A 24,768-nucleotide genomic window follows, 5' to 3' on the forward strand; every position below is an offset into this window, starting at 1 on the left:
ATTGCCCCACCATGAAGAAGCACCCCCTTGCACAGAAATGCACCGATGCGCAATGCAGCACCACCCCAAACTGCTTACATATCTTACAAATCCCGTCAACCGGAGAGCTGCACTTGTTGTCGCTGCAGCAGGATTCTTGTCGGGTTTGCTATGCTACTATGCCTCGCCTATTACTATTTATAGTGTAATGAATTAAGTTTTACTGTAAAACGCAATTGCAAGAGCGCGCGCATTTGCACCAGCAACGGCCCATCCCCCCTCACACTCACGGCACATCCCCGAAAGCCGACAACCGGCAAGATCGAAGGGAGACGGTTTGTGGTGGGGCAAGAATTAGTCAAGAATGTGTACCCAAACGAACGAGGATTGCGTCCCGAATGATGAACGTTTTTTCGGTGCACACAATCTCTACCGTCATCAGGAGGAGAGAGTCGCTGCATCTTAGCACCATTACACGATCGTCGTGTTTTTGTCACCCGTTCCCCTTGGCAGCTAGCGAAGCGTATTGGTGCGCGGAATTCCACGCGAAAACCCACCCGTCCGCAGAGAAACACGGATCAGACCAGACAGATGATCTATTCATTCCAGGGAAAGCACGGCCCTCGGATCTTTCGTCGCGTTCTGGAGGATGGGTTGGATGGGAAGCAACAAAGAAAAATGGGAAAATTGCAAATACTCCGTGTGAGATGTCTTCTATTCTTGGGCCGCCATCAGCGTCTATTTGGGAACGTTGTTTTTCCCCCTTCTTTGTGCATTCATTTCTTCCTTTCCAACTACAATTAAAAGTGAATTGGAATCCAAGAAATACAGTACCTAAATCCGGACCTCACTTGAAGCTGTCTACAAAAATAGTATTCCCTTTTGAAGCGATAGTTCTTGCCAATTGGAAGGATACTTTAATTGTCTTTTTTATGTCTTTAAGGGAAGTTCATGAACAAAAACAGGTATGCAAATTCAAATTAATATTTTTACATGATAGTTCGCATGCACAACAACAACAACAAAAAACTGCAAAATTGCAAGCTGCTAGGAAGCTCACGCATAAGAAACAGGTCCATCCATTAATTAGTTTCTCCACCGTAACGGCTGTCTTTCGCGCGGTGTCACCTTCCGACACCTTCTGCCGATGGAATGGGAAATGAAGAAATAAAACATGGTTTGTCCTTGATGGGACGGCAGGTGTGAAGGTACAACGGCCACGAGATGTCACGATCACGAGTGTATAAAACATGGAGATCTTGTTTTTGTTTTGTTTGGTGAATGTGTTTTTAAATTTATTATTTGCATAGGTGAAAGTTTTCCCAGCAAAGACACTAATGAGGATACATTTTAAATTAATTCCCAATCATGTACGCGATCGTACTTCACACCAGCTTGATCGTCGAATTTATCGTAGTGTCAAGGAAATGGTTGTCTAAAGACACTCTATCCAGTGGATATGCAGTTTGTAACAGTGAATTTAATGGAATCCGCAATTTGAGAGCATGATTGCTCAGGAACTCTCCAACCTACGGGACACATAAGAAGAGAGACTGATCCGAACCATTACCAAAGTTCTTGTGGAACTGTTTCTAAATCCATACCAACCCTGGAAATGATCTTGAACCCGAATTGGTTGTAGAATTGATCTGTCGTGGAACTTATAGAGAACCATTACCAATTCCGGATCAGATCTCAACATTAGACCGATCCATCCGCTGATTCTGAACCAATTCTGGCTATCAGACTACTCCAGAGCTTATACCGATCCTGGAACTGATTCCATTCCATTAGGGAATTGATTCTCAACCTCATACCGGTCCTATAACTGACATGGAATCCAATCATGTCCTGTAAATGTTTCTGAACCCATACTGCCTCTGGAAATCTATCCTCAATCCACACCACTCTCGATCCACTTTTATTTCGATATGAAGGAATTAAAAGGCATTGAAGGGATTTGTTGTTGCTTCATTTGGCAACCCAATTAATGCATTTAAAAGCCAAAGCTAGTCATGCTTTTAATGCCCTTTTATTGTCCAATCGAAAGCCTGTAAGTGCATCCCAATAAACATTCTAATGGCATTGGCTTAACAATCAGACCCACTTGGTTTTCTTTAGTTCTTTCCAATTGGGTCCAAAGCTTCTTCCCAAAAAACTATATTTACATGTTACTCTCCAGGTCCCAGTGGACACTTTTTCCCAAAAAAAAAAAAGAGCCAGTCGTTTGACATCCGTCAGTCAATATTGTTTCCGGCACGCCCGGCACGTGTGTGCCTTCTCCGTTTGTTGCAAACCACGTGGCCAGTGTGCGTCCCAAACTTCCCTCCCCACAAATGAAGATATTATTGGACTGGGAGTGCCTGTGCCCATCATTAGAACAATTTTCTTCCCCAAACTACTAAATCGCGGTGAAAGATCGACCGGTTGGTTGAGGGTCTCTCTCTCCACAGTTGAGCCGTGAAGTCGTCACGATGGAAATAGAATCAATATCCGCCGTGAGACACAGATTGGGAATGTCTTTTGCCGTGCTGTGCCCTGTGCGTTCAATTTTATTGTCATTAGAAGGCCTCTCGTTGGGCTATTTTACACGATGTGGTGGAGCTCGGGAGAGTGGTACAGGGTCATAAATTTAAGACTCACAGCGCTGTGAACAAACGAAGTTTTTTCGCTTTTACACACACCAACAGACAGCAGAGAGAGAGCAATTAGGTTGCCACCGGAGCAACACGGAAGCTAAAATTAAAATTTGTCACACAAACCATCCTCCTTCCTTCTGGCGCATTGGCCACATGCTCCACCAACAGTTTCTGATGCCGGCTCGACAACACAACTGTCCTTATCTTCACACACACCCCATCCCACCCCAAACAAACGGCGGCGGCGCTCCGATAAAACAAATGAGTAATTTGCCGAAATTGAACTTCAAAACTCCAAATCAATCGACCACCGGACGACTCCCGCTTATCAACGTAAGGGGCTGCGTAAACGATTGTTTAACCGATTTTTTTTCTGTACTGGAGGTACAAGACGACGTACGGGCGACCCAACGCTTTCTTATCTTTGCCCCTAGTTCGCCGCCACGTCACTTAAGATTAGTGTGGCCGGTGTGTGTGTGTGTGTGTGGTGCTGAAGGTGCTTATCAGTGGTTTCAGCTGCTGCTGCTGCTGGTCGTCCCGAGCCGTCTAGAAGGATTAAACCCCTCAGATGCGATAACGGTGGCCCCGACTTCGACGACGACTGCGACGACTGGAAAAGCGTTCACTCTTATCGGAACACCGTAACGGTTCCCAGTTCCGCGATGGGATACTATTAGAAAATTTGAACAAACCCCGTTGGTATGTCTCAGTGTTTCCCACTGTTACCATCAATTGGATAAGCCAATTGGTTTGATAATTGGATTTTGGAAAGCGTTTGGGGAAAATTGACACCACTGCTTATCACCCCCACACACACACACAGTCAGACACCTTGGGAAAGCCTGTGAGGTCAGTGTCGAGGTTAGAAAGATAAGCAGCACCGAACGGTGCAACGATATGGCATTCGTTACCGAGTTCGTCGCTTATCTTTCCCCGATTTTTTGCCCTTTTTTGTTGTTGTGTGAGTGTTTAAAGTACAAGTTTATTGCCTGTTTTTTTTTTGTAAACCACGGGCCACGGACAGATGTTATGTCTCTTGTTTTCCTACACTGTAAATCTATTCCACGGTTCCGACGGTTGACACACATTCGTTACCATCCAATCCACACGGGCTGTGGTTTTGTAATTGAAATTTATTCAAAATGCAACCAGAACGGGTCCCTTTTTGGGAGGGGGCAATCATTCTAATCTTCCAACATGCATGGGCCGTATGTGCTGTATGAATATTGATTTGTGATTTAAATTTAAACCCGCCAGTGGCCGGATTGCAACGGTCAAGCGCAACTTAAATGAGCGACACGAAGCAAACGCGCGGCAGCGGCTTCTTCTTCCTCGCATACCCAAAATCCCGGCGACAGATTGTCGAACCCTGAAGTGCTGGAGGGGGAACTTGTATAGGGCACTGGCCACTGGTATGGATTCTTCAGCTTGCCTCTTTTGGACACACAGGGAATCGCCTTCGTAAGGCTTCGAGCGCATATGAACCGGGAGTGCGCGGCGCAAGAGAGAGTGTCGCCTCGGAGACGGAAAAGCTGATTTGAGTGCCCTGGACCTGGGCTTGAGATTAGATTTTTCTGTGCCCCCCCGCCATGTGTTACAGCTGGCAAATTGTAAAACGGACACGCTTTACAAAAAAAAAACAGCCTTTATCGGTACGGACACGAAGTTGTACAGCCCCAGACCAGCGCACACCGTTGCGCTAATTCAATTTCGATACAATGTGTAAAGGTGTTGCCTTGTTTAATATTTGTGTAGTTTTTTTTTTTTAATAATTGGAAGTTACACTTTGAATAATGGTTTTCGTTTAGCGTCACCAACAGGAAGGTTTAAAAGACCGGGCCTTCGAGAAGGCGGAAGGGAAATGAATGTATTTATAACAACATCATTGCCAACCAACAGGCCAACCTTCTTCTTCGCTTCCTCCTGAGAGGAGACACTGCCACTATTTAATACACCAAAGTGTACAACGCATGTGTTGCGTGCGCTCTTCTCTCCGTCTGCTGACCGCTGGTGCCGAGGAGGAGAGGATGGCCGGTTTGCCGGTTTCGGTCTATAGAATAGTGCGCAAACCCCCGGTCCGGCGGCTGTCATGACCCGACCTCCTGAGCTTTGCGTTTTTGTTGCAGGGGGTCGGGTTCAAGCCGGGGGGATGGGCAGGCCCGGAATGGCCCCGAGCGGCGCATATCTTTACATTTGTCATCGTTGTTTTTTAGTTGTTGTTTTGCTTGCTGCTTGTTGTTGCTCCCGGACAGTGTGTTTGTGTGTGGCGTTCTGTTGGAGGAGGGTAGGGGCCGTACATTGACTATGCAGCAGACCCCCAGTGTGCCAGTGTGGGGAGCTGCGTGTCGCTCGGTACGGGACTATGGGTAATAGTGGTGGACAAATCATTGGAAGAATTGTCCGGAAAAAGAAGCTCTTTAAAGTGGTACACCAACAGTACTTCTGTGTCTTTAGCACATGAATGACTCATGTAGTACGACCATTTTAAAATCAATTCAAATTCACTTCTGTACCCCAATAATGAACATTTACGCACCTCAAAACCCACCTTTCAAACACACTTCAAATTAAATCGGACTCTTCCCGCCACCAAATGCACTACTGTGCACTGTGTGTCAGTTTGCATTCCAGTACGGTTCGTAGAACTGGAGGAAATGCGATCCCTGATGCTCGGAGAAGTTAAAGGCCGGCGCTTCTAAAATAACCCAACAAAGTCCCCAAACCGGCATCGGCACACAGGCCCGCCACCACTGGAGAAGGTGATAGAAATTTGAAACCTAACCGCACACACACGAACCGAACGCTCTTCAAGAAAAAAAGGTGGAAATGCACGGCCCAGCAAAGAAAGGTAAAGCCAGTACAACCGATTTAAAATATGCATTCAGGCAGCACTGACGCACTGCAATCCGGGTGACCGGATGTGCCGCTGCTAAGGTGAACGGAACGGTTCACGTACGCGACGGGTAGCGCGCGATTCAATCGCAGTAGACCCAAACCAAACGAAATACTTAACCCGTGGGGGCACACACACACAGTCGGTCGGATGACTTCTTTTGACCTCTTCCTGGGTGCGTCAGTGTGAAATCCCTGTCCCCCCGGAAGTGGACATTTTTCCGGATGCTTTGATTCACGTTCCCCTGCCTTTGTGACCCGAAAGGGGACAAACTGAGGATGTTGTGAATAGTCCTCTTCGTACCTAAAATGGCCTCTCCAGGACCGCCATATTGAATGCTGCGCAGAAGAGCATCTTCCTCATCACGTTCCAGCCAGCATCCGGCATACTGTGATGTTTGCAATCTCCTTTCAACAACAACAACAACAACGCCACCGCCATCGGTTGCCATGCGCACTAACACGCGGACACACTCTCTAATCATCCTTGGATTGGATGGCAAAAACACACAGTTCCTACATCTCTCTCTTGCTCTCTTGCACCACGTGTCGCCATCAAGGCGCCATTTGTTTTTTTTTTTGCAGCAAACTCTGCAGCAGCGCAATTGCAAATGCGGATGAGATGATGTTGGATTGTGATGTTTGAAAACATGGTTGGATTGTGGTTTGTTTTGTTCCTGCCTTTTGCACATCTGATAAGGCACGTGTGTGTGTTGTGTTGTGGCAAGCAGAGAGCGCATCGCAAATCAGGACACTATGGCGGCGGCAGATCGGACCTCGCTAGAATTGGAATTGGACCTCCTTATCAACCGTCCATCCCGATAGATGTGGCAGTGTAATCAGTGCCTCTGAAACCAAACCCAAAGCAAACGATAACCTTTTGGCTCCTTCCGAGACGAGAGGATCATCATCGTGTCGCTTCTAATCATCAGCTCGCAGGACGGCAGGAGGCATCCGGACGGGGCAAAACAGAGCAGAGCTTGCTCCAGACATCCAGTGATCCGTGGAGTTTGTAGTTTTTTTTGTTGCTCCTCACCAGCTCATCACTAGCCTGACAGGCGTTTTAAAAACACCGTTAAAACTCTTTGCTCTCATTAAAAAATAATTCATATTTTTCCCCGAATTCAAAGCAACAGGAATAGAGGAATACCACGCTTTCAGTCGTTTTCCAGTCCAATCTCAATAGACATCAATTCAACTTGCGTTCCCATTTTCCTTCCTCCGTGTCCTCTAGTGTAGCACCCCCGGAGTTCTATCTTGCTGAGCTGTTACTAATTAAACGTCATCTTGTCTATCGTTTTCGCAAAAAAAAACGGGCGCAAATTGGTGAAATTTCAATAATTGCCAGCCCTGGAAATGACAGCCAAAGAAAACACGAGCACGGGGTGTCGTCTGTTATGACCCCAAAACAAAGAAATCTGACCGACAGCATTTGGCAAGAAGTGGATTTGCACATTTTTATCGTCCCTCGGCAATGGTGCCCCGCTGGAGGAAACAGGAGAGAGAGAGAGAGACACCCAAGTGCGAAAAAAGACGGCTGTCACTTCCGTTTCCTTGGTCCCATTTCTTTTCGACACGCTTTTTTATTGGGGGGAGGGGGAGGGCGAGAGATGGGGAAAGGAATGGTTAATAAACTGTCTTTACCCCCACTCCAAAAAAAAACGCGTTGCTTCACCGAGAAAGGCAGAACGACATTTCGAGGTCTCGTATAGACACATTTCTTTGGAGGCACCGGAATCCGGATCCGGAACAGAAACGTGTCTGTGGGTGGAAGACACAAGTTCGACACATTTCGGCCCCATTCTACGGTCCCATTGGCGCGAAAATTCATCATCAGTTTTTTCCTTTTTGGATTTCCCTGGAGGGCAGGATACGACAGTACAATGACACTTTGGGTTGGTTTGGCGGGAAGAGTAGAAGGGCAGGACAAATCGTTTCGCATAAAACACTGTTTTTTTGTGTCTAGTTGTGAGTTTTCGATAAGGAATTTCTTAGACGGAATTGCATATTGGACCTATTCGACCTATTGGAACTATTGAAAGGTTCTCCGGCAAACGCAAATAAATAACCTCATCATCACCATCAATCAATCGAACGCACCTCCAGGGGGATCTTCTACCTTTGGACCTGGACTACCTGGACTAGACCTTCCACCTTCCACGCTCTCTCGGGATTCAATTCGTCTTATGATTTATGCGCCAAAGGCAATGCAATTTTCCCGAGTGGCACGAGTGCATCGAACTCGCGAACTTCAGGTAGCATTTAAAAACCCTCACCCTCACTGTAGACATGGATTCAGGGGGTTTTCATGATAAATTTGGAACCAAACCCTCTCTCTCTTTCTCCCTCTCGATGTAGTAAGGTTCTGGAAAATTTATTGATATCAGTGGCACGGCGCTCTTTCCACTCATTCTTCTTGTTTGCAACTCGTCGCACGGGGTAGAACTGCAACTGCGGTGTTGTAACACAGCACCCAGTCCCAGTCCCAACAATCCGGACCGGTACTGGAATCCGGAAAAGGAAATGGCAGTTAGTGAAAGGCTTCACCACGCCCGACAGACGACGACGACGAAGACCGACCGGGTTGCTACTATTACTACCTCTTTTGCACAGCTGGCAGCAGTTGCAGTTTTTCGGGTCGATTTTTCGACCAACAGCAGGGGACAGAGAGCAAGGAGCAAAACAACAACAACAACAACAACCGGTGACGAAAGTTATTCCATTTCCTGTACAATAAATTCCTCCGTACACGTGAGTGAAATAATTTCTGTGCTCCAACAAAAGCCCCCCGCCCCCCAAAAACGAAGGTTGTTGGGCGGTCGAGCACTATAAATCTCTTGCCCCCGAAAACCCCCCACCTCTTGCCAATTTTTAGACACCCGAAAAGCCAACCAGAAAACACCCAAAAAAAGATTGGTTGGACATCTTCCGGATATTAATCGGATCGGGCAAACACTTCGGTTTACTGTTTCGACGCAACCCAGCTCGCCAGTACAGCCCCTTTTTGGGTTCACAATTACTTCTTTGCATGTACCAAGTATGAGACGGGGGGGAATTCTGCTGGCGACTCTGTGACTGGGTCAGAGTCCCCTCCATAGGTCTGATGATGCGGTTGGCATGCAGTGCGAAACTGCACCGAAAGCTTCCGTGCGACACGGAACCCGCGCGAACTGGGCGTGAAAGCACTGGGCGGTGGTAGTGGAAGTGGTAAATCTTTTTGCCTGCGCGAGACCCCATAAGCTATTGCCACTGCGACATTGGGCATGGACTATGAGACTTGCTGGAGGGATTTAGAAGAGCTTTTTCTTGCTGAAGGCTTCGCACCAGCATAAACTGAGGGCAGGGGGGCCGTAATTTTAGTTTCAACTTTTTGGCCTTTGAACCTTAAATTCTTAAAGAGCTTTTCTCAGAGGGTCTCTTCCAAAGGATTCCTCCCCCCGGACCAGTGCTCTGCATTCCAGCATTCTTTCGGCTGTCAGTTACACTCCACACAGTTCATTCGCACGGCAAAACGGTATCAACGCATGAGCGAGAGAGAGAGAGAAAGATGTTCAACGGAAGGATATAAATTGCCGCGCTACGGTTGTTTGTTTTTCCCCTGGGCAAGCTGAAGAAGGGGCAGGGGTGGGGGGAAATATATCACCTCTCAAAAGACCCTCGCTCTCTTCATCCTTTCAAATGGTTCTTCCCATTTTCCTGGAATGGATTGTGGCGACATTTTCGGTTTCTCCAATTGTCTAAAAAAAAAAGAGAGAGAGACAAAAACAATATATTAAAATATTTCACCTATTTCCCAATTAGGAACATGATGGATGGTCTCTTTGGTGTAAATTTTATAAACTACCTGCACACAACAGCGGCGCAACAGTGTGTTCCACGGGGCCAACTAATTACGTGAAGTAATCTCACACACACGTTAACTGCCGGCACTCATGCTTCCACAGCATGCTGTGTTGTGTGTGTGGTTTGGTGCTGCGCTTGTTTGTACCTGTGCGCGGCCAAAAGGATTACCACCTGCTACACACCCTCTCTCACACACACACCCCGTGAATCAATTGGTAAACGTGGAAAGTGCGGCCAACCGAGCTGCGGCACTCGGTATGCAAATGCCACCGAAAAGTTAATTACATTAATTGACGCTTTTTCAAATTATAAACTTCTGATCCGCTTCGTTTTCTTTTGCCTTCTGTTATGGTGTCCCTTTGTGCCTTTGTGTGTGATGTGTTTGTGAAATGACCAAACGCTGGACCGAACAACAACAAAAAAGGAGCCTACTATGTCGCGTGTCTAGCAGCGATAGGGAAGGCCTACTTTGATGTCGCCAGCAGCCACCATGGTAGTGGTGGAGTATGGGAGCGGTCCGCTGTCGGCTCTGGAGCAAAGCGGGCCCACACACACACACACACACACACACGTGCGCACGCCGGATTTATGCATATGCGACGGACGATAACTAATTGAATCGTCCGCTGGCCGCCCGAAACGGACGACTGCAGTACGCGCAGACGTTTGCGGAGTTTCCCCTCCCCTTTTTGCGTTCCTTCCCTCTTTTAGTTCTGGAGTGTGATAATTCAAACCGCCCTTCCACATTCGGCATTGCAGTCGGACGTTTGTCAAACGTGTTTTGGGTCCTTGCCGGCGTTGCGTTACGGACTCCCAGACATTGCGAGAGAGGGTGACCATTCAAATACGTTACGAAATAACAGGATATCTAGCCTCTCTCTCTCTCTCTCTCTCTTTCGACGGGGAAAAGGGAGCTGTACCACCATTATCCTGTCCCCGTGGACGAGGCCGTTGTTGCCAATCCATCATCGCACGCTGCAACCCGATCGACCGTAACACTCAAGGATCGACCGTCAATCGAACGAGGGGTGGGGAGTGATCCAAAAGCAGCCGAAAGCAGGCTGGCCCTTTGTTTGTCCTTGTCCTTGCTGCGTCGAGCAGGAAGAAAGCACACACACACATACCGCGTGGTGCATTTTCTGCGCGCACGGCGCATTGTTTGGCAACGGGCGCGATAATTAACGGTTAACGTTAACCGTGTGGTCCGCCGGTCCGCGCGGTAAGGGACGGCAGCGAACAACAGATGGTTTGGAGTTTTGCTCTTTGCGTTTGTTTCCGGGTTTCGGGCGTTTTTGCACTGTTTGGCGGGCGTTGGCTTATTTTACGTTAAAGCAATACACACATGCTTTTTGTTTATTGTATTATTATCCTGCTTAATGTGAACATTTCTTTTTTTGTTTTAACATAATATTCATAGCTAATAAACCACAAACCGCCCTCCCCCCATACTACCGATTGCACACGATTGGTTGCTTCTCACTCAACAGGTTTACACAGAGGAACCGGCGATCACCAGTGCGGTACAATCGACGCCACGGACGATGGCGCTCGTAACGTACCGGGTTCCACCACACCAGACCGGAGCGGGCCTTCCCTCGAGCGGGCCGTTTTTTCGTTAATTTCCGGGCAGATTGTGCTCAGGTTAAAGTTGGTTATGGTGGTGGTGCTGCTGCTGCTGTTCGGTAGCGAGGAACTGGAACTCGTTACAACATGCTGCTGTTGATGATGTTGCTCCTGCTGTTGATGATGTTGGTGATGGTGGTGGACTACCTGTGATGGCTGATGGCGGTAGTGATGCTGCTGTCCCTCGTGGGAAGCAGATTGCCCGTAAGCAGACTGACTGGTGGCTGACTGTCCGCTTCCATAGCCAACACCCGGCGTGGGGTTGATGCACGGTGCCATGCTCAGGTGATGTGAGTGCGAGTAAGATGGCTGATGGGACGCATCGAAATGGGTCTGCTGGGGAGCTTTCGTCGAAAGATATTGGCCGTTGTAGTTGTACGATGACGTGGTGGTGGTGGTGGTGGTAGTGGTTGCGGTGGCTGCAGATGAAGTCTTGCGAGTGGCCGAGCTGGATGTGTCCGATGCAACACTGCCAGACAGTTGCGTTGGCTGAAGATAGTGATAGTTATGATGGCGAGACGCGTGATGATGGTGATGATGGTAGTTCGGGTAGGAGGAAGGATCAGTTTGCGGGACACTATGACCCATAGATCCAGAGGATGTGATCGTCGCATTAGCACTCGCATTATAGTTGTAGCTCGATGAGCTCATAATGGTGGTGGCAATCGTAGAAGCTACCGTCGTATTAAACACATATTCCACCGCAGCAGCAACTGTAGCAGCTTTATGGTTCTTTTTACTCTTTGCACTCGTCTGCTCGGTTGATCCACTCGGTTGAGTCGTTGAAGAGGGTTGCTTTTTCTCTCCAAAAGATGGCAGATAGTACGGTGTTGTGTATTCCTGTCCCATCGTGCTAGCCGAGGCGGTAGGTTGCCCATGGGTAGGGTTAGGATAGTTCGTAACCGTCGAAGACGTGGACCCGAGTTCCATCAGCGTGCCTTCCAAGTTTGTTTGATTGTAGTATCCCTGTGAGGCAGAGGTCTTGCCGTAGTAAGGTATCGCCGACGGCGCATTCGATGCGCCACAACTGCTCGACCCTGTACTGTAGGCCGAATCTCCGTACGAAGATGCCATGTAACCGTTTTGCTGATTGCCAAAGTTGTAGCCCTTGTTGTAATCCACTCCGGCGCCGTTTGTTGCGTACGTGTCGAAATTAAACGTTAACGGTGCTGAACCACTATCCAGTGTGCTTGCTCCGTACTCAAACAGCTTATCCTTCCGGCCACCTTCAAGCCCAACAACCGTCGACGAATGGGTGTACGAATGGCCAATCAATGCTTCAGCAGAATAGTTGTTATTGGCCGATTTCTGACACACACCACCATTACTCATCGAAGGACCATTAGCAGAGTATGACTTGGACGGTTCATTTACGAGCTGACTCACGGAAAGGAAGCTACCGCCGGTGGAGTTTTCACCCGCCTGGCCCGCTCCAATGGCACTGCTGCTGTTCTGCGGGTACGCTTTCTTGGCGACCTTGCAGCTGGAAGCCGTATTCATCTTGTTGCCAGTGCACGCCGTCGAACCGCCGAGTGTGTTTCCACCCCCGGAAGTGTTGAGCGCCAGATCGCCATTTAAACTCGGTAGCGTTACCGGGGGGAAGTAGGGCGAGGAGCTGTCGTTCAGGATGTTGGACAGCTTGCTCGGCGAAGACCAGGTTAGGTTGTGCTCCTCGCCCGGTGGATGAGCGAAAAAGATGTCCGACTTGTAGTTGTTCGTGGTGGTGTAGCCACCGGCCGGCGGGAACTCAATCGGTGGGATGATTTGCGAGGCAATGGTTTCATAGTGCGGTTGCTGCTGCGTCTGTTGCTGACTGTTTTGGGACGATGCGTTGGTGGATTGACCTTGGTGGACACCGGTCGCCATCCAGGAAACGTCGTATTTTGATTGTGTTTGCTGCTGAGACTGTAGTTGTTGCTGCTGCTGCTGCTGTTGCTGTTGTTGCAGACCGTTTGAAGGGTCAGTCCGAGCAGTGCTAGTTTCCATGTGAGTTTTCGGCGCTGTTCGTGGCTTTTCGGGCTTAACAACAGCTTCTTGCTTCGCAGGAAAGATATCCACCGCTGCCGTCTGCTGCTGCTGCTGCTGTTGCTGCTGCTGCTGTTGCTGTGGTTTAGTGGACAGCTTCGGAGGCGTTCCGTACGTTTGGGTGGTGTTCGTTGGACCCGTCACTATCGTCGATTGCGTGTACGATGGTTCCGTCTTGGTGGAGGATGTCAGACTAAAGGTAAAGCTGGTCGCCGGCTTCTCGGTGGACAGTAGCGGATCGAGCACATTGAACGACGCACAGTAGTTGCTCGGTTTGGCGACAGTTTTGTGGAAATAGCCGTACGTATCGTAGGACGGTGTGGTCATTGTGGTCGCCAGAATCGTGCTGTTCGTGTACTGGCTCTGTACCGTTTTCGGCTGCGAGGCCGTTGTGCTGGTTAGCGAAAAGGTAAACTCAATCGATGGTTTCATCGGCGAGCTAAAATCGTCTACCGGCTTCACTGGGTTCAGAGTACCGCACGAAGGCCCGTAAAAGTGACCGGAACCGATGGACGATTGGACCGTCGTGGGTGCGGTGCACGTGTTGGACGTTAGCGTGAACGTGAACGTCCCGCTGCCGTTAAAGTCGGTTTCCGTTGGAAGCGTTCTATTCGCGGACGCGCCAATCACTGACCGATTTGGCGCCACGGGTCGACAATCAAGCATATTATCAATCGACTGATAGATGGTCGGATAGTTGGTGAAAGTGTTTTCCCTCGAGCTGCCCGTACCAATCGTGGTCGCTGCATGTGAGCCCGCATTACCACCAGTCAGCGTAGGAATCGAATGCAATGTAGTAATATCCGGCAGACCACCCACGGTCGGTGCCGTCGTGCCCAGCGTCGTGTCGATATGGCCATAGTTGAAAAAGGACGAAAAATTGTCCAACAACAAGCTGCCCGTTTGTTCATTTGCCAATGCAACGTTGTTCGCTTTGTTTGCTGATCCTGATTGCTGATGATCCATCGGCCCGGTGGCATCGTGGCATTCGTCCGCCTCGCCAGTGTCTGCATGATTCCCGGCCGCTTTGCCACCGCCAGCCACGAGCGGGAAGTTCATCAGATACGCTGCCGTTGGTGAGAGCGTACCATCCTCGTTGCCTCCATGCACATTCGAACCGTCCGGTCCAACGTGCAGGTTTGCAAAAATGTCTTCCGATAGGTCCGCTTGGTTTAAACTAATATCGAGATGCGTATCTTGCGTCGGTTCAGTTTCGTTTGGATGCACTTTTGTATGATCCTGCTCCTTTGGAAGGATTTTCATTGCCGCTGGAACGACCACACACTGGTTGGGCTGTTGGGCTGACGTTTCAAGCACATTTTCATGCTGTTTCTGTTGGGCTGCACCATCCTCTTTGGTGGCAGTTTCCCCATTCTGACACTTCCCTTGCCCTTGGAGTCGGGCACGTTTTGCCTTGGAACTGTCGCTGTGCGCTTTGTCCTGCTTTGTAGACCCTGTAGAGGTGCTTGATTTGCGCAACCTTTTACCACCCTTCTCGAGCATTCGTTTCCGTTTCAATCTCGGTGCCGCTTTCGACGATTTCAAGCTGTCGTTGGTGCTCCTTCGCAGCGGTGGAATCGGTATCTTTCCGTTCACTATTCTGCCCGGTATGAGGTCGATCGATTTGATCGTGAATTTCCCCCGTTTGCCCCGGTACCGGGATGGATTTCCGTCTTGGGCGCGATTTTTCAAGTTGATTTTCGATCGAATGTCCTCATTGCCGACGATCAGCAGCGATGAGGGTGGGGCAACGATCGGTACCTGGACGAGATTGCCATTGTTGGATATTATTACGCTCGTCGTCATTATGGGCGTTGGTAGTAGAGCGGGTGTAACGTTCACTAAAATATTTTTATCCCTTTTAGTAACAATCTTTCATAATTCACACATGTTTTGACTTACCACCATTACTGGGCGGGATGCCATTGATGTTCCGCAATGTGGGTGGACATGGGGCTGGCATGGTGTTGCTGCTGGCACTACTGCAGCTGATCCCGCTGCTCTCCGTCCCACTGGTTGGTGGGGGAATACTTTTAACAATACTTAAACCTACCGCCTCCGTGCTCGCTACACTCGCCGGAGGCTGGTTCTCTATCACAGTTTGTTGTTTCTTGGCGGCTGCACCGGCAAGGCGTTGCCGCTGCACCGTCTTTTTATGCCCGTTTCCATTCTCCTTCTCCTCGTTCTGTTGCTGACTGTCGTCTGCCGATATCGTATACTTGCATGGTGGAACGGTTATCTTCGCTTTCCGCAGCAGTTCCGCGAGTTCTTCGTTCCGCACTAGCAGCCGCTTCAAGCGTAACTCTTGCTCCTTTACGTGGTCTGCAATGTTATAGGATTGTTGTGTTATAATTCCAGTCGCTTTACGACGGTCAAACGCCCATACCTTTCAGCGGATCGTGGCACTCTTCCACCAGCGTCTTAATCTTTTTTTGTAGTTTATTAATGTGCTCGATTGCCCGCTGCAGGATTTCCACCTTGCTGAGCGTTGAGGCTGGCTCATGTTCGGGCAGCAGTCGCTGAAGATCATCGAACGTTTTGTTCAGACGCTCGCGGCGCTCCTTTTCCCAGATGCGATTTTGTCTAGAAGATGTTGTTAACACAACACCGGAACGGGAAAATCACATCAAAACAAACATAGGCATTTGTGCAGGAGGCAACACGGGGAAGATACTCACGGTGAGGGTTTCTTTTTTGTCATCCTTTCTTTCTCTACAAGCGGACACTACGGAACGAACGTAACATGTATCCTTAAACATATTAGCGAGTAATTACGCCGTTCGCGAAAGCAAAGCACATTTTTAGGAAAATTCTATCTGCAAATTAGTTTAGGCTACGAACTGGAGCTGCGTCCACCTTGTTTGACAGCTTTATTGTTTACGTTCTTTTTTAGCCGCCATATACCGTGCGGCGGCTGTTTTCACGCTTAGCCGCACATGCGTGTACGATTGCATACAATTAGGCGCCGTCTTGTTTGCCAGCATTTTCAAAATAACGGCACATTTTTTTTATAATTTATGTTAGATACACTGCTATAAAGGCTTGCTTCTTATTGCACACATAATTTCTATTCTTTTATTTGTTTTCTTACATAAACCATAACACTTAAACATTTGCTTTCATAACAAACAAAGCCCTGCGATACCATTTACTCCCTATTCAGTCTTTGCTACTTCGTTCAATCTCCATCAAGGCAAACTCCATGGCGCTGTGATGGTCCAGTTGGGATTGTGCGATATGCCATTGCACGACCACGATACAGGCACCATGTAGTCTACGATCGAGTCCCCTATGTCGGGACAGTTGCGTCGAGCGTAGTACTCCATGTTGTACAGACTCAGATGCAGTCCATTTCCGATCGACAACACCAACCAAAGCAGCACATTTCCCACATTCTTGCCCAACCGCTTCGTAACAAACATCAGCATCAAGCCCAGAAACTCGAACTGCACGAACATCGAACCGAACGTAAACGCCAGTATGAGCTCGTGGAACACCGACGACACTGTGAACACAGTCACCGTTGCCAACGGTCGGCAGTTACGAAACACGTGCTCCACACAATCCTTGTACACGTACGTGTACAGCCAATCGTGCACGACCACATTCCAGGATCGAATATACCCGGCGAACGTGGACTCGTTCCACCAGTCGCGATAGAACATTCGATCGGCGAACCGCAACAGCTCGGCCGCTCCATTCATCCACGCGTGCAGCAGACTGTAGAACGCACACAGGAACGACAACGACCCCGGCATAATGCTACCGAACAGCGACAAAACGAAGCTGCCGGAGCTGATCTTGGCATGGCCAAACTTCTCGAACAAGGGAGCCAGAAACCGTTCCAGAATGAAGCTGATGTAGAACACTACACCGATCACCTCGAGAGCATGTCGAGCAACGACTCGCCAGCGGATCTGCTTCGTGCGCGGATACTCATCCCGGTAGACCAGCGTGGGAGCGAACAGGAAGTAGGCGTACTTCGAAAACGACGGCAATCCTTGGTAAGTGTCCGGAGAGGTCGGCTTCGAGTCTGCGTGTTTCTTGCCGGAGACGAGCGCTCTCGGAACATTGCTGCGAATAAAGGCGTGCGCTTTCATGAGGAAACGAGTCATTTCCATGAGATAGGCCACAGAGCTGGCTGGTGGTAGGTCAAACCAAAGAAGAGCTTTAATGGCTGCAGCAATAAATCCACACTGGTATGACACGAACAGAACTACAGCAGACCAGTCCCACAGCTTCTTCATGGGAGATCCTACAAACGAAAGAAGGGTGCGTTAGAGCACATTATGTAGAGAAGGAATTATGACTTCACTCACCTGCTGTAAAGTTCTTCCGAAACAAGGCCCACATTCGGAAGCATGGATAAATCAAGAAGGTGGACGTTTGCATACAACACCACAGCATCAGGGCGATGTGAAACTTGCCGAAGCCGGCTATGATCGGCCGAAAGCCCAGATTGATGCTGCCCGTGTCCACGAAATCGTGCACCACAGTGTTGAGGAAAAGAATGATCAATATCACGATGAAGATGTGATAAATCGTCTTGATGTGTTTCACTTCAAACAGATCCGTAAGCAGCGAGTTCCGTGGCATAAACACCTTGTCCGGTAGCTTTCCATCCGTCTTGGCGCTCTTTCGATGTCCTTCGTGGCTGGTGGATTTCTCATTGAACAGCTGTTTGAGCTCGTAGTTCTTGAGATTAAACTGCTTCACCTCGGTAAACAGGTCGTCCACCGCAATGTCCATCTTCCTCTCCACCTCTTTCCCCAATCGATTGACAATGTCCTGAAAAGCAACGACCAGGAAGGTGTTGTAACTGTAACACAAACAGATATTGCACATTGCTCCGCTGTCTCACTTACGTGCATTTTCTGTTTCATTTGCTCTACGGCCATATCTTTCACCATCTCCTCGCGGTATTCCCGTTGCGCTGGAAGAAAGAAAGGGAGAGAACCACACATGTACATAGAATTCTCCCTACGAAAATCCAATAGGAATTCTAACACACTTGCATAACAAGTGGACAATCACACACAGGCGCTCCAAGATACCATACAAAAGCCCTCTTTTTACGTTCTATGGAGCAAACGAAACATGTGGCATCCCACGCCTACCTCGATTGTTGATGGCATTCTGTACGGTCGATCCGGATGAGCCATCATTGCTCCCGGAGCCAGAACTTTCACTTCCACTGCCAGCATCACTCATTGTTCCTGCTTCTCTTTTCTCCCTCTTTTCGTAACACAAGGAACATAAAACACAACACACAACAAGGATGGCCACAGCGCAGCTCAGGCCTCGAGTCTCGTCTCTACGACGTCCAATCAACAACTGAATCTGTGAAGCCTTCCGCCACTAGACGAAGCAGGCCGCGTTCTTGTATGAAGGCTGATAGGCAGTAATCGGTTCACATGCGGTACCACCGGCAGCCGGTCGATTGTGTTGGTGTTAGAGGAAGCGGACGGTTGTCGGACGGAGGCACTCGTTAAGGGCGCCGAGTGCAGCTGTACTTAAGCCATCGGTACGGTGCACGACGCACGCGCGATTGGTTGTACCGGTGGATGGAAAGTGCCTTTATGTCTCCAGGAGGTGGATTAGTCATGAAAAAAAACACATTAAAACGGATGACTTAACACGTGTTTTCTTAAGTGCGGTAAATCAATCTGTGATGGATTACTGAGCAGTTGAAACGGAAGATAAAATAAGTGTCCCATTTCGTTATGGAATTTTGATGAAACAAAACGAACTAAGTATCAAACATATATTGAATAGCATGTACAAAGTCCAACACAAATAAGGAGAGATTTTTCAAACATTCCTTGTTTATGTTGCCAGTGACCCATAAAAAAACATCAACCATAGATAGAGATAAGGACAGAACGGTCAGAGCGTTAACGCAGACAGCCTCAAATGAGTTCCTCGTCTTCCAATCTCTTCCAGGGATGATTTGAACTGACATCTGTGTTAATTAGCATACAAGATTCTATCAGTTCTTTGCAGTACTGTGGCTTTTGTTATGGATCATAGGACTTCAAGAAAAAATGAATTACTTTTTTAACTAAAGGATTGACCCACAAATGCGATGCATAATCTAGGGTATTCTTGTACTGGGGATGTTATGAATGATTTCTCAAGTAAAATCAAACAAATAAAACACCGTTTACTAGCTACACAAGGTCACATGCACTTGTTTACCAGCGTAATATTGATTACTATATCGCCAGAAGACTACAACCACTTGTAATCTATTTACAACGAACGGAGACGTGTGCCAAAGTCCACTCTAGATATCCGTGACGTGAAGTAGTGATGCAATTATATTGTGTTATCTGGAGATATTCTCCGTCAGTTTTTCGATGACTAATCCACCTCCTGGGGACATAAAGGCAATTCTCATCCACCGGTACAAGCAATCGCGCATGCGTCGTGCACCGTACCGATGGCTTAAGTACAGCTGCACTCGGCGCCCTTAACGAGTGCCTCCGTCCGACAACCGTCCGCTTCCTCTAACACCAACACAATCGACCGGCTGCCGGTGGTACCGCATGTGAACCGATTACTGCCTATCAGCCTTCATACAAGAACGCGGCCTGCTTCGTCTAGTGGCGGAAGGCTTCACAGATTCAGTTGTTGATTGGACGTCGTAGAGACGAGACTCGAGGCCTGAGCTGCGCTGTGGCCATCCTTGTTGTGTGTTGTGTTTTATGTTCCTTGTGTTACGAAAAGAGGGAGAAAAGAGAAGCAGGAACAATGAGTGATGCTGGCAGTGGAAGTGAAAGTTCTGGCTCCGGGAGCAATGATGGCTCATCCGGATCGACCGTACAGAATGCCATCAACAATCGAGGTAGGCGTGGGATGCCACATGTTTCGTTTGCTCCATAGAACGTAAAAAGAGGGCTTTTGTATGGTTTCTTAGAGCGCCTGTGTGTGATTGTCCACTTGTTATGCAAGTGTGTTAGAATTCCTATTGGATTTTCGTAGGGAGAATTCTATGTACATGTGTGGTTCTCTCCCTTTCTTTCTTCCAGCGCAACGGGAATACCGCGAGGAGATGGTGAAAGATATGGCCGTAGAGCAAATGAAACAGAAAATGCATGTAAGTGAGACAGCAGAGCAATGTGCATTATCTGTTTGTGTTACAGTTACCACACCTTCCTGGTTGTTGCTTTTCAGGATATTGTCAATCGATTGGGGAGCGGAAGGTGTTGTAACTGTAACACAAACAGATATTGCACATTGCTCCGCTGTCTCACTTACGTGCATTTTCTGTTTCATTTGCTCTACGGCCATATCTTTCACCATCTCCTCGCGGTATTCCCGTTGCGCTGGAAGAAAGAAAGGGAGAGAACCACACATGTACATAGAATTCTCCCTACGAAAATCCAATAGGAATTCTAACACACTTGCATAACAAGTGGACAATCACACACAGGCGCTCCAAGATACCATACAAAAGCCCTCTTTTTACGTTCTATGGAGCAAACGAAACATGTGGCATCCCACGCCTACCTCGATTGTTGATGGCATTCTGTACGGTCGATCCGGATGAGCCATCATTGCTCCCGGAGCCAGAACTTTCACTTCCACTGCCAGCATCACTCATTGTTCCTGCTTCTCTTTTCTCTCCCTTTTCGTAACACAAAGAACATAACACACAACACACAACACGGATGGCCACAGCTTAGCTCCGGCCTCGAGTCTCGTCTCTACGACGTCCAATCAACAACTGAATCTCTGAAGCCTTCCGCCACTAGACGAAGCAGGCCGTGTTCTTGTATGAAGGCTGATAGGCAGTAATCGGTTCACATGCGGTACCACCGGCAGCCGGTCGATTGTGTTGGTGTTAGAGGAAGCGGACGGTTGTCGGACGGAGGCACTCGTTAAGGGCGCCGAGTGCAGCTGTACTTAAGCCATCGGTACGGTGCACGACGCACGCGCGATTGGTTGTACCGGTGGATGGAAAGTGCCTTTATGTCTCCAGGAGGTGGATTAGTCATGAAAAAAAACACATTAAAACGGATGACTTAACACGTGTTTTCTTAAGTGCGGTAAATCAATCTGTGATGGATTACTGAGCAGTTGAAACGGAAGATAAAATAAGTGTCCCATTTCGTTATGGAATTTTGATGAAACAAAACGAACTAAGTATCAAACATATATTGAATAGCATGTACAAAGTCCAACACAAATAAGGAGAGATTTTTCAAACATTCCTTGTTTATGTTGCCAGTGACCCATAAAAAAACATCAACCATAGATAGAGATAAGGACAGAACGGTCAGAGCGTTAACGCAGACAGCCTCAAATGAGTTCCTCGTCTTCCAATCTCTTCCAGGGATGATTTGAACTGACATCTGTGTTAATTAGCATACAAGATTCTATCAGTTCTTTGCAGTACTGTGGCTTTTGTTATGGATCATAGGACTTCAAGAAAAAATGAATTACTTTTTTAACTAAAGGATTGACCCACAAATGCGATGCATAATCTAGGGTATTCTTGTACTGGGGATGTTATGAATGATTTCTCAAGTAAAATCAAACAAATAAAACACCGTTTACTAGCTACACAAGGTCACATGCACTTGTTTACCAGCGTAATATTGATTACTATATCGCCAGAAGACTACAACCACTTGTAATCTATTTACAACGAACGGAGACGTGTGCCAAAGTCCACTCTAGATATCCGTGACGTGAAGTAGTGATGCAATTATATTGTGTTATCTGGAGATATTCTCCGTCAGTTTTTCGATGACTAATCCACCTCCTGGGGACATAAAGGCAATTCTCATCCACCGGTACAAGCAATCGCGCATGCGTCGTGCACCGTACCGATGGCTTAAGTACAGCTGCACTCGGCGCCCTTAACGAGTGCCTCCGTCCGACAACCGTCCGCTTCCTCTAACACCAACACAATCGACCGGCTGCCGGTGGTACCGCATGTGAACCGATTACTGCCTATCAGCCTTCATACAAGAACACGGCCTGCTTCGTCTAGTGGCGGAAGGCTTCAGAGATTCAGTTGTTGATTGGACGTCGTAGAGACGAGACTCGAGGCCGGAGCTAAGCTGTGGCCATCCGTGTTGTGTGTTGTGTGTTATGTTCTTTGTGTTACGAAAAGGGAGAGAAAAGAGAAGCAGGAACAATGAGTGATGCTGGCAGTGGAAGTGAAAGTTCTGGCTCCGGGAGCAATGATGGCTCATCCGGATCGACCGTACAGAATGCCATCAACAATCGAGGTAGGCGTGGGATGCCACATGTTTCGTTTGCTCCATAGAACGTAAAAAGAGGGCTTTTGTATGGTATCTTGGAGCGCCTGTGTGTGATTGTCCACTTGTTATGCAAGTGTGTTAGAATTCCTATTGGATTTTCGTAGGGAGAATTCTATGTACATGTGTGGTTCTCTCCCTTTCTTTCTTGCAGCGCAACGGGAATACCGCGAGGAGATGGTGAAAGATATGGCCGTAGAGCAAATGAAACAGAAAATGCATGTAAGTGAGACAGCAGAGCAATGTGCATTATCTGTTTGTGTTACAGTTACCACACCTTCCTGGTTGTTGCTTTTCAGGATATTGTCAATCGATTGGGGAAAGAGGTGGAGAGGAAGATGGACATTGCGGTGGACGACCTGTTTACCGAGGTGAAGCAGTTTAATCTCAAGAACTACGAGCTCAAACAGCTGTTCAACGAGAAATCCACCAGCCACGAGGGACATCGAAAGAGCGCCAAGACGGATGGAAAGCTACCGGACAAGGTGTTTATGCCACGGAACTCGCTGCTTACGGATCTGTTTGAAGTGAAACACATCAAGACGATTTATCACATCTTCATCGTGATATTGATCATTCTTTTCCTCAACACTGTGGTGCACGATTTCGTGGACACGGGCAGCATCAATCTGGGCTTTCGGCCGATCATAGCCGGCTTCGGCAAGTTTCACATCGCCCTGATGCTGTGGTGTTGTATGCAAACGTCCACCTTCTTGATTTATCCATGCTTCCGAATGTGGGCCTTGTTCCGGAAGAACTTTACAGCAGGTGAGTAAAGTCATAATTCCTTCATTACATGATGTGCTCTAACGTACCCTCCTTTCGTTTGCAGGATCTCCCATGAAGAAGCTGTGGGACTGGTCTGCAGTGGTTCTGTTTGTGTCATACCAGTGTGGATTTATTGCTGCAGCTGTTAAAGCTCTCCTTTGGTTTGACCTACCACCAGCCAGCTCTGTGGCCTATCTCATGGAAATGACCCGTTTCCTCATGAAAGCGCATGCCTTTATTCGCAGCAATGTTCCAAGAGCGCTCGTCTCTGGCAAGAAACACGCAGACTCGAAGCCGCTCTCTTCGGACACTTACCAAGGGCTGCCGTCGTTTTCGAAGTACGCCTACTTCCTGTTCGCTCCCACGCTGGTCTACCGGGATGAGTATCCACGCACGAAGCAGATCCGCTGGCGAGTCGTTGCTCGACATGCTCTCGAGGTGATCGGTGTAGTGTTCTACATCAGCTTCATACTGGAACGATTCCTAGCGCCTCTGTTCGAGAAGTTTGGCCATGCCAAGATCAGCTCCGGCAGCTTCGTCCTATCGCTGTTTGGTAGCATTATGCCGGGGTCGTTGTCGTTCCTGTGTGCGTTCTACAGTCTGCTGCACGCGTGGATGAATGGAGCGGCCGAGCTGTTGCGGTTCGCCGATCGAATGTTCTATCGCGACTGGTGGAACGAGTCCACGTTCGCCGGGTATATCCGATCCTGGAACGTGGTCGTGCACGATTGGCTGTACACGTACGTGTACAAGGATTGTGTAGAGCACGTGTTCCGTAACTGCCGACCGCTGGCAACGGTGGCTGTGTTCACAGTGTCGTCGGTGTTCCACGAGCTCATACTGGCGTTTACGTTCCGGTTCTTCTATCCGGTGATGTTCGTGCAGTTCGAGTTTCTGGGCTTGATGCTGATGTTTGTGACGAAGCGGTTGGGCAAGAATGTGGGAAATGTGCTGCTTTGGTTGGTTTTGTCGATCGGAAATGGACTGCATCTGAGTCTGTACAACATGGAGTACTACGCTCGACGCAACTGTCCCGACATAGGGGACTCGATCGTAGACTACATGGTGCCTGTATCGTGGTCGTGCAATGGCATATCGCACAATCCCAACTGGACCATCACAGCGCCATGGAGTTTGCCTTGATAGAGATTGAACGAAGTAGCAAAGACTGAATAAGGGATAAATTGTAGGGCTTTGTTTGTTATGTAAGGAAATGTTTAAGTGTTGTGGTTTATGTAAGACAACAAATAAAAGAATATAAATCATGTGTGCAAAAAAAAAAGAAATCCTTTGTAGTAGTGTATAAAACGGAAATTTAAAAAATATTCCAGAATTTGAAAATGCTGGCGACGACGCCTAATTGTATGCAATTGTTCACACATGTGCGACGCGCGTACAGGCAGTCTGCGTGTGGCTAAGGCGGCGCTCTGTTACCTATCGAGCAAGACAACAGATGTTTCTAATCAGTTAACTTTTTCCAATTGTTTATTTTAAATGTTTTAACATGAATATTTTTGAATGAAGACAAATCATACGCTTGATGGTTGGGTAATCATTCCGATTAAGTACATCCTTAATTTTCTATCGAAAAATAAAAGTTTCAGTACACATCGAACACAGTCTTGCTCGTTTGTCTCGTTCAATAGCCAACAGAGCGCTGCCTTACTGCTGCTAAAACCGAACGTAAACAATAAAGCTGTCAAACCAGTCGATTTACGATTGTGTCA

At 48.1% G+C, this 24,768-nt stretch overlaps 3 protein-coding genes and 1 long non-coding RNA gene across 6 annotated transcripts; 1 reads left to right on the top strand and 3 right to left on the bottom strand.

Moving 5' to 3' along the window:
• Positions 1-8,443: 8,443 nt before the first annotated feature.
• Positions 8,444-9,761, bottom strand: LOC120901856. The gene is made up of 2 exons (XR_005739335.1): positions 9,355-9,761; positions 8,444-9,247 (listed from the first exon to the last, which is right to left on the bottom strand). It is a non-coding gene; the product is annotated as an uncharacterized LOC120901856 (long non-coding RNA).
• A 938-nt stretch (positions 9,762-10,699) lies between these two features.
• Positions 10,700-15,985, bottom strand: LOC120899612 (serine-rich adhesin for platelets-like). Its single transcript, XM_040305654.1, has 4 exons — positions 15,680-15,985; positions 15,388-15,584; positions 14,904-15,323; positions 10,700-14,842 (listed from the first exon to the last, which is right to left on the bottom strand). Exons 1-4 carry the CDS (start codon positions 15,700-15,702, stop codon positions 10,863-10,865), a joined length of 4,620 nt encoding a protein of 1,539 aa, XP_040161588.1. The 5' UTR covers positions 15,703-15,985; the 3' UTR covers positions 10,700-10,862.
• Positions 15,986-16,050: 65 nt separating this feature from the next.
• On the bottom strand, positions 16,051-20,889 carry LOC120899617 (sterol O-acyltransferase 1-like). 2 transcript variants are annotated; one of them, XM_040305661.1, is made up of 4 exons: positions 20,514-20,889; positions 20,262-20,329; positions 17,321-17,789; positions 16,051-17,256 (listed from the first exon to the last, which is right to left on the bottom strand). In XM_040305661.1, exons 1-4 carry the CDS (start codon positions 20,605-20,607, stop codon positions 16,190-16,192), a joined length of 1,698 nt encoding a protein of 565 aa, XP_040161595.1. In that variant the 5' UTR covers positions 20,608-20,889; the 3' UTR covers positions 16,051-16,189. The 2 variants fall into 2 exon arrangements, with proteins under 2 accessions (XP_040161595.1, XP_040161594.1); XM_040305660.1 differs by lacking the exons at positions 20,262-20,329; positions 20,514-20,889 and adding exons at positions 17,867-17,934; positions 18,119-18,462.
• Positions 19,474-24,306, top strand: LOC120899616 (sterol O-acyltransferase 1-like). 2 transcript variants are annotated; one of them, XM_040305659.1, is made up of 4 exons: positions 19,474-19,848; positions 20,033-20,100; positions 22,573-23,041; positions 23,106-24,306. In XM_040305659.1, the coding sequence occupies exons 1-4, from the start codon at positions 19,755-19,757 to the stop codon at positions 24,182-24,184; spliced, it is 1,710 nt and encodes a 569-aa protein (XP_040161593.1). In that variant the 5' UTR covers positions 19,474-19,754; the 3' UTR covers positions 24,185-24,306. The 2 variants fall into 2 exon arrangements, with proteins under 2 accessions (XP_040161593.1, XP_040161592.1); XM_040305658.1 differs by lacking the exons at positions 19,474-19,848; positions 20,033-20,100 and adding exons at positions 21,866-22,243; positions 22,428-22,495.
• Positions 24,307-24,768: the final 462 nt, after the last annotated feature.

This window comes from Anopheles arabiensis, chromosome 3 (assembly GCF_016920715.1).
Source record: "Anopheles arabiensis isolate DONGOLA chromosome 3, AaraD3, whole genome shotgun sequence".
NCBI classification, from domain to species: Eukaryota; Metazoa; Arthropoda; class Insecta; order Diptera; family Culicidae; genus Anopheles; species Anopheles arabiensis.

Bases quoted from the DNA above. Each gene is read 5' to 3' on its own strand.
- LOC120899616 (XM_040305659.1), top strand. From the start codon at position 19,755: ATGAGTGATGCTGGCAGTGGAAGTGAAAGTTCTGGCTCCGGGAGCAAT. The intron at 20,101-22,572 runs GTAAGTGAGACA...GTTGCTTTTCAG, and splicing joins AAATGAAACAGAAAATGCAT to GATATTGTCAATCGATTGGG. The intron at 23,042-23,105 runs GTGAGTAAAGTC...TTTCGTTTGCAG, and splicing joins CCGGAAGAACTTTACAGCAG to GATCTCCCATGAAGAAGCTG.
- LOC120899612 (XM_040305654.1), bottom strand. From the start codon at position 15,702: ATGACAAAAAAGAAACCCTCACC. The intron at 15,324-15,387 runs GTATGGGCGTTT...ATAACATTGCAG, and splicing joins GTGCCACGATCCGCTGAAAG to ACCACGTAAAGGAGCAAGAG. The intron at 14,843-14,903 runs GTAAGTCAAAAC...AAAATATTTTAG, and splicing joins CATCCCGCCCAGTAATGGTG to TGAACGTTACACCCGCTCTA.
- LOC120899617 (XM_040305661.1), bottom strand. From the start codon at position 20,607: ATGAGTGATGCTGGCAGTGGAAGTGAAAGTTCTGGCTCCGGGAGCAAT. The intron at 20,330-20,513 runs GTAGGCGTGGGA...TCTTTCTTCCAG, and splicing joins GAATGCCATCAACAATCGAG to CGCAACGGGAATACCGCGAG. The intron at 17,257-17,320 runs GTGAGTGAAGTC...TTTCGTTTGTAG, and splicing joins TCGGAAGAACTTTACAGCAG to GATCTCCCATGAAGAAGCTG.